This window comes from Vicugna pacos, chromosome 7, assembly GCF_048564905.1.
Source record: "Vicugna pacos chromosome 7, VicPac4, whole genome shotgun sequence".
Classification (NCBI taxonomy): domain Eukaryota; kingdom Metazoa; phylum Chordata; class Mammalia; order Artiodactyla; family Camelidae; genus Vicugna; species Vicugna pacos.
In genome coordinates, this window is record NC_132993.1 from 31,081,999 (window position 1) to 31,096,282 (window position 14,284).

General features: G+C 36.4%; 1 protein-coding gene across 1 annotated transcript in view; it reads right to left on the minus strand.

Annotated features, from left to right (window-relative positions):
• Positions 1-14,284, minus strand: part of MDFIC (MyoD family inhibitor domain containing) — a 94,476-nt gene that overhangs the window by 30,745 nt on the left and 49,447 nt on the right. Inside the window, exon 4 of the mRNA XM_006206161.4 lies at positions 5,020-5,292. Coding sequence (XP_006206223.1) covers positions 5,020-5,292 — 273 coding nt within the window. The remainder of the gene's footprint in view (positions 1-5,019; positions 5,293-14,284) is intronic.

The following is a 14,284-nucleotide window of genomic DNA, read 5'->3' on the forward strand; positions in this document are numbered from 1 at the left end:
ATCCTTGTGTTCTGAAAATAATGTGCAGAGGTCAAGACAGCAAAGTAAGTTATAAGAACACTCCAGAAAGGGAGGGAAGCAGCAAAGGTATTCAGCTGGGTTGTTCACCATGTAAGCAGGGACCTCTAAGCATGGCAGTGAGGGCACAATTTCAAATGCAAGTTGTTAAATTCAACGTTTGCAGATGATAAGGAGAGAAGGGGAAGTGGTGAGGTCAAAGAAAGATATTTTTACCATTTTACCCGTGATTCTCAAGGAGGGGACAGGAAATACCTGAATCGCTTAGTGGGCTTTTCAAACTGTCCTGCTGAAGTGTGCTCTAGCCCCTTTGAAGGCTGTGTGCCCCACCCAGACTGGCTCCCAGGGTCGTGGCTGTACTCCGCTTACTGATAAGATGCTTGTCCCTATGGTATGTTGTGAAAAACTGCTATGTCACAAATGCAAGGGGAAATACACTGAAAAGGAGACAGAAAGGTCACAAAGGGAGAACAGTTTAAAGAAAGGGAAGCAGAGATTCATTTGCCACGCCCCAAAGCTTCCTGCCCAACTGTTTCTCCCACTTAAGCCCAGTCCTCCCACTTTCCTGGTTAAGTCCATCCTGAAGAACTCACAATTCCTGAAGAACTTAGCATTCCCAGCTCAACCAGTCTAAACCCAATTCATCTTTTCATCTCTACTAATAGTTCATTGCTAACGTACAAAAAGACTATAAAGGCAGTCAGAGTGCAGTAATATATAGCAGTATTCTGGGTTTTACATTATTGCAACTAGGGAATTTCTGCATGAGAGAGAGAAAAGAAAGATAATGTTTCAAAGAAATACAAACTGTCTATAAAATGATGCCCTTCAGAGAAGTCCAAAGTATCTGGCTGTATATCTTCAGAAGCTATCTTCAGGCTCACCTCTCCTAATCTGACTTTGCAGCAACAGCAAACTCTTTATGGTTCTCTGAACAAAACACACTATTTCATAAGCCTCCTTCAGTTCCTTCAGGTCTCCATCCAGAAGGCTAATATTCCTGACCCTCCCTGCCCTGTGTGTCCTTCATAATGATGGTAGTAACAGTCGCTAATCCTTACCAAATACTTCATCTTAGCCAGGCTCTGTTCTAACCCAACTGAATGCAACATCAACTCGTCTCCTTCTCACAATAATCCTGTGATACAGGTAACTAATTCTATCCAAATTTACGGATTAAGACATTGAGGTACAAAGAGGTAAAGCAACCTACCCAAGGACACATCATGGATTCAAATACTGGCTTTATCAGTGACCCAAGCCGACTGGTTCTGAACTCTGTGATCTAGGCTTTCCTGCATCTGTGATTAGAAGTGAGACTGTTCCTAGATACTGCCCTGTGCGCACTGCTCCTGACTCTCAGTACTTGCAGGGAACTGCATATCCAGTCCCAGCAGCTCATTGAACATAACTGCTAAGCATATATATCCATATGAAATGTCAACTATCAAATATTCCTAAAAATGTAAAAAATCTCTTCCAAAAATGTCTTTTTTGAAACAGTTTTTACAAAAGCATAACTACAACTGGCGCACCTAAGATCTGCTAGGGTTTACTATTCCTAGGATAAGAAGTGTGTCTCAGAGTCTACTGAAAACCCTTGGCAATTTGAATATTATGATACTAAACTATACTGTAATTATTTCAAAGGTCAAGAATCTTAAACATTTAGTCCTAAAACTCTCCACCTGGGTGATACAATCAGAAAATTGAAGTATACATAAAAATATCTAATTATACAAAATAAGTAGAAATTTATTAATTGATTAATCTTTAAATAAAATGTATAATATTTTCCAACATGGCTATCTTCTCCTCTGTTGCATAAAAGGAATTTTTTAAAGAACTTTTTTTAATGAATATGAACAAACATTTTATTTGCCAGTGCTAGTTTCAAGGAAGTAGTTTGAAATAAAACATTGCAATCACTTATTAACTCATGGGAAACTCTGTGAAGCTATTGTGCTGGGCACTACTGTAAATTAAAAAAAAAAAAAAAAAGACTCAGCCCCAGTGTAGCCTCTTCAGGAATCTATGGCCCAGTAGGGAAGGGAAAGGAAATAAACACAGAATACAGGTATGAGAATTTTTTTTAAATTTTTGGTAGGAAGAGCTTAAAGAAGGCAAACGTACACTAACTAAGGAGATCCCTCATGGACCAACTGACTTTGGTGGGTTCCCTGACCCTCTCTGGGCCTCAGTGTTCTCATTTATAATTATCTAATTACATATAGTTTATACAATCACAGTGCTGTTGTGGGGGTTAAATGAGTTCATGTGAGTGAAGCAGGTAGAACGGTACCGGGTCCACAGACTGAATCTACATAACTAACTCTCCGAATCAACAGAGCTTAAGAGAATCTGATCGAACACATGGCCATTGGTACTCAGGTTCTAAATAACCCACAGTTAAAGACATATGAAGAAATGTCACTAACCTGCTGACTCAGTTCTATGACTGGGTCCACGCCTACCTCTGTATAAGCACCGGACACACATCTCAGCTGTGTTTTCCAAAACTGGTCAGCAAAACAGCCTGTAGTGCCTTTAATGGAATACTATTAAACAGTCACATGTTTAATTCTATCATCTGAAGCAGAAAAATGCCCTTCTAGTCGTCAGTATTATGTGCAATAATACAAAAATCATAACCAAAAGCACCAATTATCTAGAAAACAAACACACGTTACCAAACTGGGGATGGGTGGCTGTTGTCGAGGTTTTTAGCGAATATTACTTTGCTCCTCATTTGCCAATGCTGCTATATAAGAACAGGCCTAAACAATGAAGATTTCAGAAAAATGTGTAACAAAAAACTCCATATAACTGCAAAAAGTCTGCTAACTAAATCTCCCCATTGTTACTGTTTTATAAAAAATAATTTCTATCCATTTTTAATAGCATCACAAATCAAGCCTGTTTGGACACGCAGGCCTCCTGCAATCCAGATGATACCTGTCTGTCAAAACCATTTCTGCCATTGTCCCTGTTCTACTCAGCAGGTGTTCCGTTTCTCCTCACCCAAGACTCACAGAGTCTGTAGAGCAAGAGACCCCACAGAATCTTGGAACCAAACCGAATCTTGAAGATTTCTAATCCAGAGCATTTCCTAGAAAAGAGCAGCCCCAGAGAAACCCTAGTCTCCCAGCTGGCTGGTAGCAGAGCTGAGATCCTTTCCCTTTGCATCTGCCAACTACCAGCTCTGTGCTTTTTTGTTTATTGTTTGTTTAATGACAGCACATTGCCAGAGAATAAACTTAACTTCAAAACCAACAGTCAGAAGAAACAATGTTTGAGGGCACAACCTTAAACAGTAGCAAAAAGCATCAAGACATCTAACTTTGAGAAAATATGACCTAGGACAATGGAATTTTCATCCAGATTCAAGCAACCACAATAAAAGGAACCTACCACTAGAAATAAATTCAGACATGGTATTTAAAATATGTTGAATTAAAAATTTTATAAAAAATTCCATAAGCTATTTCAAGTTGGATTGATATGCAGATGTTATGATTCTTTAAAATATGTAAATATCAAACAGAAAATTAGAAGTTAGTGACATAATAAGAAAAGTCAAATGTATAAAACAAGTAGATTTCAATTGCATTCAATTATTTCACCCAATCACCTAGAAGCAAAGATCCTCTAAAGAAAATTGCATTGCCTTCCCAACTCCTCGGAGAGCCAGTTTAGTTAACAGCCTACCTATGCTTCAGAGATGACCATGCAGCTTACATGTCAAACTCATTTTCAAGTGTCAATCATGTCCCTTTCCATCTAATTAGTTTGGAAAGTAGTGTCACTGACCTGGAACTATGCAGACCATTTATTATCATATCATTTGATCAACCTAACCATCTACCTCAGTTGAGTTTGAGACACCTGTAGCCAAAATGTAATATCCTTTCTCCCACTCATTACTGGTAACTCTCAATACAATTTCCTATTTACAACTCAATTTATCTCTAGGAAATAAGCACGGCCAACTTCACAGAAGCATCCCCAGAATTCCCCTTATTTAAGATTTCATGGTAATTAAAATAGAAAGGTAAGGGAATAAGAAAAATATTTTATATTTGTGTGTATATATGTACACACACACACACAATATCTGAACCAGAAAATATATAAAACAGTTTTGAGTAGTTGATGCCCAAGTCCTGCTAAAAGGAGGGGCAAAGGAAGAACAGAGGACCCTGCATACACTGAGAGAAATTTGGGACCTTAACATGAGGGAAAGCTATTCTCTCTTTTTTTTTTTAATGGAACACAGCAAGCCATTTTTATAAAAGTAGTCTGTAGGTTATAAACCCAATGTCATTAGAAGGGATTGTGTTACAATAAAGAAAACCTTTTCCAAGTTTATAGTACTTAACTAAGGAGGTAACCGCTAGTTCCTGAGAGGTCAGAGAACACGGTCAAGTGCCCCTAGGCGAGGCGCTAAAGGCCAGACCACCATGAGCTTGGAACGAGGAGGGGCTAGGGGAGGGGGCGATCCATGGCATCACTGGCAGCTGGAAGGTGCTGGTCAGTCAAGCAACAGAAATCACCTAGCCCACTCCCAGGAAAGAGCATGAAGATTACCAAGTCTTTGCTTTAGTTCTGCATATTTAAGAACTAATTTGCAAGACAAAAATACAAGTGGGTACTCTGAACCATAGAAGAACATACTGAATCAGCAACAGAAAAAAATACTTACATTCACACATGCCACCAAAATGTTGTATTCACATTTTTAAATGTGGTATTAAAGAAAGATAGCAGTTATACTGAAAGTCATGACTATTCACTCTAGAAGACAATCTGAAAGCAGGATGTCAGTTGCCAATGCTTCCGTGCCTAGCCTGTGCCTTCCTTGGGGGAAGCTGCATTTTACCAAAATTCCTGTTTGAAGGCTAATAAGCAAGATTCTTCATTTATGTTTGCTTGATCAAATAATTATTAGTGAATATGATTTTACATCTCGTCAAGTAAAATACGCATATATCTCAGACTTACCTTCAGGTGAAGAGCCTGTCTTTTGGGAGAAGACAGCATTTACTTTAGTCTTCTTACTGACGTCACTGTTTACAGACAAGCTGGACTGGATTTTTCTATGCATTTTTTGGGACACAGGCGCTGAAAGTCTTCGGTTCTCTGCAGATACCAGTTTGGCCCCGTGGTGGATTCCATTTCCATTGCTCAGACTCGGGTGGCCATTCTTTATCTTGCCTGTTTCTTCCTCACTTTCCTGTGCTGTGGTTTGAAGCTGAGGCAAGCGCCGAGGTTGTGCTATGTTAAAGAGAGGGAAAAAAAATGGAAAAGTTTAAAAAATGAAAATTAAAAAATCATCAAAATACACTTAGAAACAGACTTTCTTAGATTTTACCCATGATACTAAAAATGAAGAGGGAGAAAAAAGGAAAACACTAATAAACATGAACTTAGAGAAAGCTTCGTTATAAAAAGGGAAAATGGGAAGGGGCCATCACAGGTGATACACAAGGAATAGGATACAAAAAAGAGGAAAAGAGTGGTTTGTTTTTTTTAAGAATTTAAGTTGGAAATCAGAAAAAAGTAATTCAAAATTCATTCAATAGCAACTGTTGTTTCCTAAGTCCCAGGTCCTATTTTGGGTGCTACAGACACAGCAGTATTATCTCAGTATCCCTCATAACAGAGTTAACTACTCTGTTACCTTTGGAGATAAAAGGAAAGAAACAATGAATTCCAGGTATCAAAGCTGGACAACAGAGAGAGAGAGAGACAGAGTTTTTTTTTGTTTTAATTCTGCTTTAAATTCTGGAGAAGAAAACCTGTTCTGTATTTATTCTTTAATTTTAAAATAAACCATTTATGAAAAGTTAGGAATAGAAGAGAACTTCCTTAATCTGATAAAACACATCTACCAAAATTAAATGTCAACACTGGAGAAGTACTCTTGTTTGGTCAGGACCAAGAAAAGGATGCCCCCCTTCACCCTCTCATGCAGTATTATACTGGCAAAAGCAGTAAACACCAAAAAGGAAAAACTAGTCTGAAACCTGCAAAAGAAGAAACAAAATTTTTGAGATGGGTGCAGAATTTGAATGTTCCAGCAGAAATCTAAGGGACTATATACATTCTGAACAACTAAGAATTTCATAAGATTTATACAGGATGAACCATATCAAAATCAATAAAGTTCTATAAGCCAACAATATAATTCACTCTCCACAATAACAACAACCAAAAAAGCCAACAAACAAAAAACTCTCTAAGTATCTAGGAATTAAGCTAGGCAAAAATGGGACAAGATTTCATGGAAAAAATTACAAAACATTACTGAAAGACATAAAAGAAAACCCTAGTAATACCCTCTAGTAAATGGAGAGAGTATAAATATGTTAATTCCAGTAATATGTTAAATCTCCCCAATTTATTTATTTTATATAATTCCCATAAAATCTCCAAAAGGCTTATTTATGGAACTTGACAAGCTGATCCAAAAATGTATAAAGAAGAGTAATCATGAATCACTAAGGCCATTTTAAGAAAGAAAAAGACAGTTGTGGGATTTGACTTAACAGATATAAAGTCTTATTTTAAAACTACAGTCACTAAGAGAGTATGGTGTTGGTCCAGGCACAGACACATAAACAAGTGGAAGAGCACAGAGTTCCAAAAATGCATGTGTGTGCAGATGTGAGTGCATGTACCTCTCATACAAGTAAATTTCAGGTGTATTAAACATCTATGAAAAGCTTAAAAGAAAAACATAAAAGAATACTTTAATAGGATGACACTAAAAAGGACAAACTAATTTGATTCTTTGAACAGTGAATCACAAAACAAGCAGACTGACAAGTGATCATCTGTTCTGCCCAGCATTTCTGAATACACTCATAGGTTTTTTTTAATTGAAGTATAGTTGATTTACAATGTTGTGTTAGCGTCAGGTGTACAGCAAAGTGATTCAGTCATCTATATATATTTTTTCATATTCCTTTCCATTATAGGCTATTACAAGATACTGAATGTAGTTCCCTGTGCTATACAGTAGGTCCTTGTTGTTTATCTATTTTATATGTAGTAGTGTGTATCTGTTATTCCCATCCTCCTAAATTATCCCTCCACCTATCTCCCTTTCCCATTTGGTAACCATAAGTTTCTGTGTCTATGAGTCTATTTCTGTTTTGTATATATATTCATTTGTATTATTTTTTAAATCCCACAAATAAGTTTTATCATACAATACTTACCATTATCTGTCTGACTTACTTCACTTAGTGTGATATTCTCTAGGTCCATCTATGTTACTGCAAAAGGCATTATTTCATTTTTTATGCCTGAATAAATTTGTATATATATAAAATATATATAAATGCTTTTATATATGTGTGTGTATGTATGTATATATATGTATGTATGTATGTATGTGTGTGTGTGTGTGTGTGTGTGTGTGTGTATAAATGCTTCTTTACCCAATCATCTGTTGGACATTTAGGCTGCTTGCATGTCTTGGCTATGAACATTGGGGTGCATTTATCTTTTCCAATTAGAGATTTCTCTGTATATTATGCCTAGGAGTGGGATTACTGGATCAAACAGTAACTCTGTTTTTCTTTTTTTAAGGAACTTCCATATTGTTCTCCACAATGTATGCACCAATTTACAATCCCACCAACAGTGTACGAGGGTTCCTTTTTCTCCACACCTTCTCCAGCACTTATTATCTGTAGATTTTTTGATGATGATCATTCTGACTGGTGTGAGGTGATACCTCATTGTAGTTTTGATTTGCATTTTTCTAATAAGTGGCAATGTTTAACATCTTTTGATATACCTTTTGGCCATCTTCTTTGTATGTCTTCTTTGGAAAAGTATCTCTTTAGATATTTCACTCATTTTGTTTAATTGTTGTTTGTTTTTTACATTAAGCTGTATTAGCTATTTGTATATTTCAGAAATTAATCCCTTATTGGTTGCACTGTTTGCAGATACTTTCTCCCATTCCATAGGTTATCTTTTCATTTGTTTATGGTTTCCTTTGCTGTGCAAAAGCTTATGAGTTTAATGAGGTCTCATTTATTTATTTTTGGTTTTATTTCCATTACTCTATGAAATGGATCTAAAAAAATATTGGGGTGATTTATGTCAAAGAGTGTTCTGCCTGTTTTCCTCTAGGGCTTTTAGAGTATCCAGTCTTACATTTAGGTCTTTAATATACTTTGAGTTTATTTTTGTATATGGTGTTAGAGAATGTTCTAATTTCATTCTTTCCCATGTAGCTGTCCAGTTTTTCCCAGCACTACTTACTGAAGAGACTATCTTTTCTCCATTGTATATTTTTGTTGCCTTTATTGAAGATTAATTGACCATAAGTGTGTGGCTTTATTTCTGGGCTTTCTATCCTGCTCCTTTGATCTGTATATCTGTTGTTGTGCCAGTACCATACTGTTTTGATTACAACATATCCCTAGATAAGGCCCTGCCCACCAGAGGGGCAGGACTCAGCTCTATCCACCAGTGGGCAGGCACCAGCCCCTTCCACCAGGAAGCCTACACAGGCCTCTTAGACAAGCCTCACAAAGGGGAAGACACCAGAAGCAATAAAACTATAATCCTGCAGCCTTTGGAACCACATCTGCAAACACAGGCCATACCCTACCCTGGCACCTTGGGAGATGAGAGAGGAGCATACTCTGTGTGTCCTGTGTGCTGGGACACACAGGACATCCCTAGAGAGAGCCACTTCTCCAAGATGGAGAAACATAACTAACCTACCACATACATAAAAATACAAATAGAAATTTAGACAAAAGGAAGCAGCAGAGGAATATGTTCCAGACAAAATCCCAAAAGAAGAACTAAGTGATATGGAGATAGGCAATCTACCTGAGAAAGAGTTCAGAGTAATGATCATAAGATGATTTAAGAACTCGAGAGAAGAATGGATGCAGAGAGCAAGAAGTTAGAAGTTTTTAAGAGAGTTAGAAAATATAAAGAACAACCAAAGTTGAAGAATATATAACTAAATAAAAAATACACTAGAAGGAACCAATAGTAGAATAAATGAGTCAGAAGAACAGATCAGTGAGCTGGAAGACAGAGTAGTGTAAATCACTGCTGCAGAAAAGTAAAAAGAATGAAAAGAAATGAGGACAATTTAAGAGACCTCTGGGACAACATCAGGTGCACTAACAGTCACATTATAGGGGTCCCAGAAGGAGAAGAGAAAAAGGGCCTGAGAATTTATTTGCAAAGATAATAGCGGAAAACTTCCCTAACCTGGGAAAGGAAACAGTCACCCAAGTCCAGGAAGTGCAGAGTGTCCTATACAAGATTAACCCAAAGAGGAGCACACCAAGACACATAATAATCAAACTGACAAAAATTAAAGACAAAGACAAAATGTTAAAGGCAACAAATAACACACAAGGGAACTTCCAGAAGGCTATCAGCTGATTTTTCAGCAGAAACTGCAGCCAGAAGGGAGTGGCACGATATATTCAAAGTGATGAAAGGGGAAAACCTACAACCAAGAATACTCTACAAAGCAGGACTCTCATTCAGGTTTGATGGAGAAGTAAAAAGCTTTACAAGCAAGCAAAAGCTAAAAGATTTCAGCACCACCAAACTAGCTTTACAATATATGCTAAAGGAACTTCTCTAGGCAGAAGAAAAGGCCACGAGTGGAAGTAAGAGAATTACAAAATGGAAAAAGCTCACCAGTAAAGGCAAGCATAGAGTTAAGGTAGGAAATCATCCACACAGAAACTAGTAGGGAGGTTAAAAGACAAAAACAGTAAAATCACCTGTATCCACAAAATGCAGTTAAGGGATACACAAAACAATTATGTGTAAAATATGGTATCAAAACCAGTAATCATGAGGGGAAGACAGTATAAATGCAGGATATTTTAAAATGCATTTGAAATTATGAGATCAGCAACTGAAAACCACTACATATATAGTGGAGAGAGAGAGAGAGAGAGAGGGAGGGAGAGAGAGAAAGAGACTGCTATACCAAAACCTCATGGTAATCACAAACCAAAAATCTTTGATATACACACAAAAAAGAAAAAAGAATACAAATGTAACACTATACATAATCATCAAATCACAAGAGAACAAAACAAGAAAGGAGAGACCAACAAAAACCCAAAATAATTAACAAAATGGCAATAAGGATATACATATCAATAGCAACCAATGTAAACATATTAAATGTTTCAACCAAAAGAGATAGACTGGCTAAATGGATTAAAAAAAAAATACCCATGTATGTGCTGTCTACAGGAGATCCACTTCAGATCTAGAGACACATACAGACTCAAAGTGGGGGAATGGAAAAAAAGTTTTCCATGCAAATAGAAATGTAAAGAAAGCTAGAGTAGCAATATTTGTTAGACAAAATAGACTTTAAAATAAAGACTGTTACAAGAGACAATGAAGAACAATATGTAACAATCAAGGGATCAATCCAAGAAGATGTAACAATTATAAATATATATGCACCCAACAAAGGAGCACCTCAATATATATATATATATATATATATATATATATATATATGGCAAATGTTAACAGACATAAAAGGAGAAATTGACAATAACACAGTAATAGAGAGGGACTTTAACACCCCACTTACATCAGTGGGCAGATCATCTAGACAGAAAGAAAATTAATAAGGAAACACAGGCCTTAAATGACACATTAGACCAAATGGACTTAACTGATATCTATAGAGCTTTCCATCTAAAAGAAGCAGAATACATGCTCTTTTCAAGTGCACACGGAACATTCTCCAGGATATATCACATGCTGGACCACAAAGCAAACCCTGGTAAATTTAAGAAAACTGAAATCACATCAAACATCTTTCTTGACCACAATGCTATGAGACTGGAAATCAACTACAAGAAAACAACTGCAAAAAACACACATATGTGGAGGCTAAACAATGTGCTCCTAAAGAACCAACGGATCAGTGAAGAAATCAAAGAGGAAATTAAAAAAATGCCTTGAGACAAATGAAAATGAAAACATGATGATCTAAAAACTATGAGACACAGCAAAAGCAGTGCTAAGGGGGAAGTTTATGAAGATACAAGCTTACCTCAGGACACAAGAACAATCTCTCATAAACAACCTAACCTTACACCTAAAGGAATCAGAGAAAGAAGAACAAATAGCACCCAAAATTAGTGAAAGGGAAGAATCATAAATATCAGAGCAGAAATAAATGAAATAGGGACAAAAAAAATCAATGAAACTAAAAGCTGGTTCTTTGAAAAGATAAACAAAATTGATAAACCTTTAGCCAGGTTCATCCAGAAAAAAGGAGGGAGGGTCCAAATTAATAAAATCAGAAATGAAAAAGGACAAGTTACAACCAACACCACAGAAATACAAAGGATCTTAAGAGGCTACTATGAGCAAATATACACCAACAAAATGGACAACCTAGAAGAAATGGACAATTTCTTAGAAAGGTACAGTTTGCCAAGACTGAACCAGGAAGAAATAGAAAATATGAATAAACCAATCACCAGTACTGAAATTGAATCAGTAATTTAAAAACTCCGAACAAACAAAAGTACAGGACCAGATGGCTTCACAAGCAAATTCTACCAAACAGAGGGGAGTTAACACCTATCCTTCTGAAACGATTCCAAAAAATTACAGAGGAAGGAACACTTCCACACTCATTCTATGAGGCCACCATCACACTAGTACCAAAACCAGACAAAGATATCACACACACAAAAAATTCAAATATGTGTATATATATGAATGACTGGGACATTGTGCTGTACACCAGAAATTGACACATTGCAATTGACTATACTTCAACAAAAAAACAAATTGAGAAAATTACTGGCCAATATCACTTACGAATACAGATATAAAAATTGTCAACAAAATACTAGCAAATCAACTCCAGCAATACATTAAAAGGACCATACACCATGATCAAGTGAGGTTTATTCCAGTGATGCAAGGATTTTTTTCAGTATCTGCAAATCAATCAATGTGATATGCCACATTAACAAACTGAATAAAAACCACACGATCATCTCAATAGATGCAGAAATTTTTTTTGATAAAACTCAACATCCATTTATGATAAAAACTCTCCAGAAAGTGGGCATAGCAGGAATATACCTCAACCAATAAAAGCCACATATGACAAACTAACAGCTAACATCATACTCAGTGGTGAAAAGCTGAAAGCATTTCCTCTAAAACCTGGAACAAGCCAAGGATGCCCACTCTCACCATTTTTATTCAACATAAGTTTTGGAAGTTCTAGCCACTGTAATCAGGCAAGAAATAAAAGGAATTCAAATTGGAAAGAAGTAAAACTGTCACTGTTTGCAGATGACATGATACAACACATAGAAAATCCTAAAGATGCTACCAGAAAACTATTAGAGCTCATCAATGAGTTCAGTAAAATTGCAGGATGCAAAATTAATATACAGAAATCTGTTGCATTTCTATATTCTAACAACAAAATATGAGAAATCGAAATTAAGGAAACAAACAGTCCCATTTACCATCACATCAAAAAGAATAAAATACTTCGGAATAAACCTACCCAAGGAGGCAAAGGACCTGTACTTCGGTCTGAAAACTACGAGACACTGAAGAAAAAAACTGAAGATGACACAACAGATGGAAAGATATACTGTGTTCTTGCACTGGAAGAATCAATATTGTTAAAATGGCCATACTACCCAAGGCAATATACAGATTCAATGCAATCCCTATCAAATGACCAATGACATTCTTCACAGAACTGGAACAAAAATTTTTAAATTCGTATAGAAACACAAAAGGTCCTGAATAGCCAAAATAATCTTGAGAAAGAAGAACGGAGCTGGAGGAATCGGGCTCCCTGACTTCAGACTATACTACCCTCAAAGATTTTGAGAACTTCCTCTATCTCATTCCTAGGTTCCTCTTCAGGTAGAGGGCATATATGTGACCCAAGTTCTGCCAAGCAGGAGTATGACTTACATGCATAAGTGATCAGTGCAAGACGGCAGCCACACCCGGGAGATGGAGCCTCTTAGCACTGACAGTGAAGAAGGTATTTGTTGCTTTAGCAATAGAGTGGGGTGGAGTGTGCAGTGTCCATTCCCTAGCGGATCAGTGGGCCAAGGGTGCAGTAGTAGTGAGGTTTTCATTAGGGAAGCCCTAGTGAACGGAAGGGCAGGATCCTCATCTGTGTTACTTAACTCTTGGAAGAATCTGTGTGCTCCTTATAAATCTATTTTCTATTTAAATTAGCCACAGTAGATTCTGGTTTTTGCAGCCAGGAGCCCTGATCTCCCTGCAAAATGTTATCTCTTTAAATTGGTTAAGTAATGAGGTTCTTAAAATCAACATTGATCTTGTTTGTGTAGCTCCTAAGCAGAGTTATCTATCACAGCATTTCAGCAAAAACAACAGCAACAACAAAACCCATTCATTATTGGATTTTACTATTTTATAATTTCCTAGAATTTCAAAATCTAAAACTGCTGTTTTAGTGGGGGTTTTTTTGTTTTTTTATTTATGATGATGAACAGTTAAGAAATGTAAATTAAATCTGTAAATTAAATCTGAATACTAAGAACTCTTCAACTTAGAAAAACTGTTGCATGCAAAGCTGTAACAGTTACACATGGCACTGATAATGTCTAAACTGGACTAATTGTCTGTAATCTGGGGACTACATAAAACCTGGTGTATATTTTTGACAAAGACGACAGCTTGCATGTGAGTAAGTCTTTAGCACACATTGTTCACTTCTGTTCCTGTTCACATAGCCTGTGTCTCTTGAGGAAAAACATCTCAACATACCAGAATATTTTACTCACGAATGTACATATTTTAAGAAAAAAATTTTTTTAACTTAACAAAAGCATCCTTTAATACCAAGTCTATTAACATTAATACCCAATTTATAAAACTAATATATGAACTCCTCTTAAGAGTTTTTTAGTTCTTTAGTGATAAAGGAGAATAATTATCTGAAAATTCAATACTTGGGAATAATAAAGTAACAGTTGTAAAATGTAACAAAATATTGTTTCTCTCCTGATTTCCGGTGAAAAGAAAAAAACAAAGGTTACTGCTCTGTGTAGCAGCTATATATGCCTTTCTTAAAACTAAAATCGACAACCAAGGCTTCTGCAGATGGAGATCCATTTCCTATGGGTGTGCAATCATTTGATCTAGAGATTAATTTGCTGCTCCTGTAACTTCTTGTACAACTAGAATGACATCCTAATGACTGCTATTGAACATA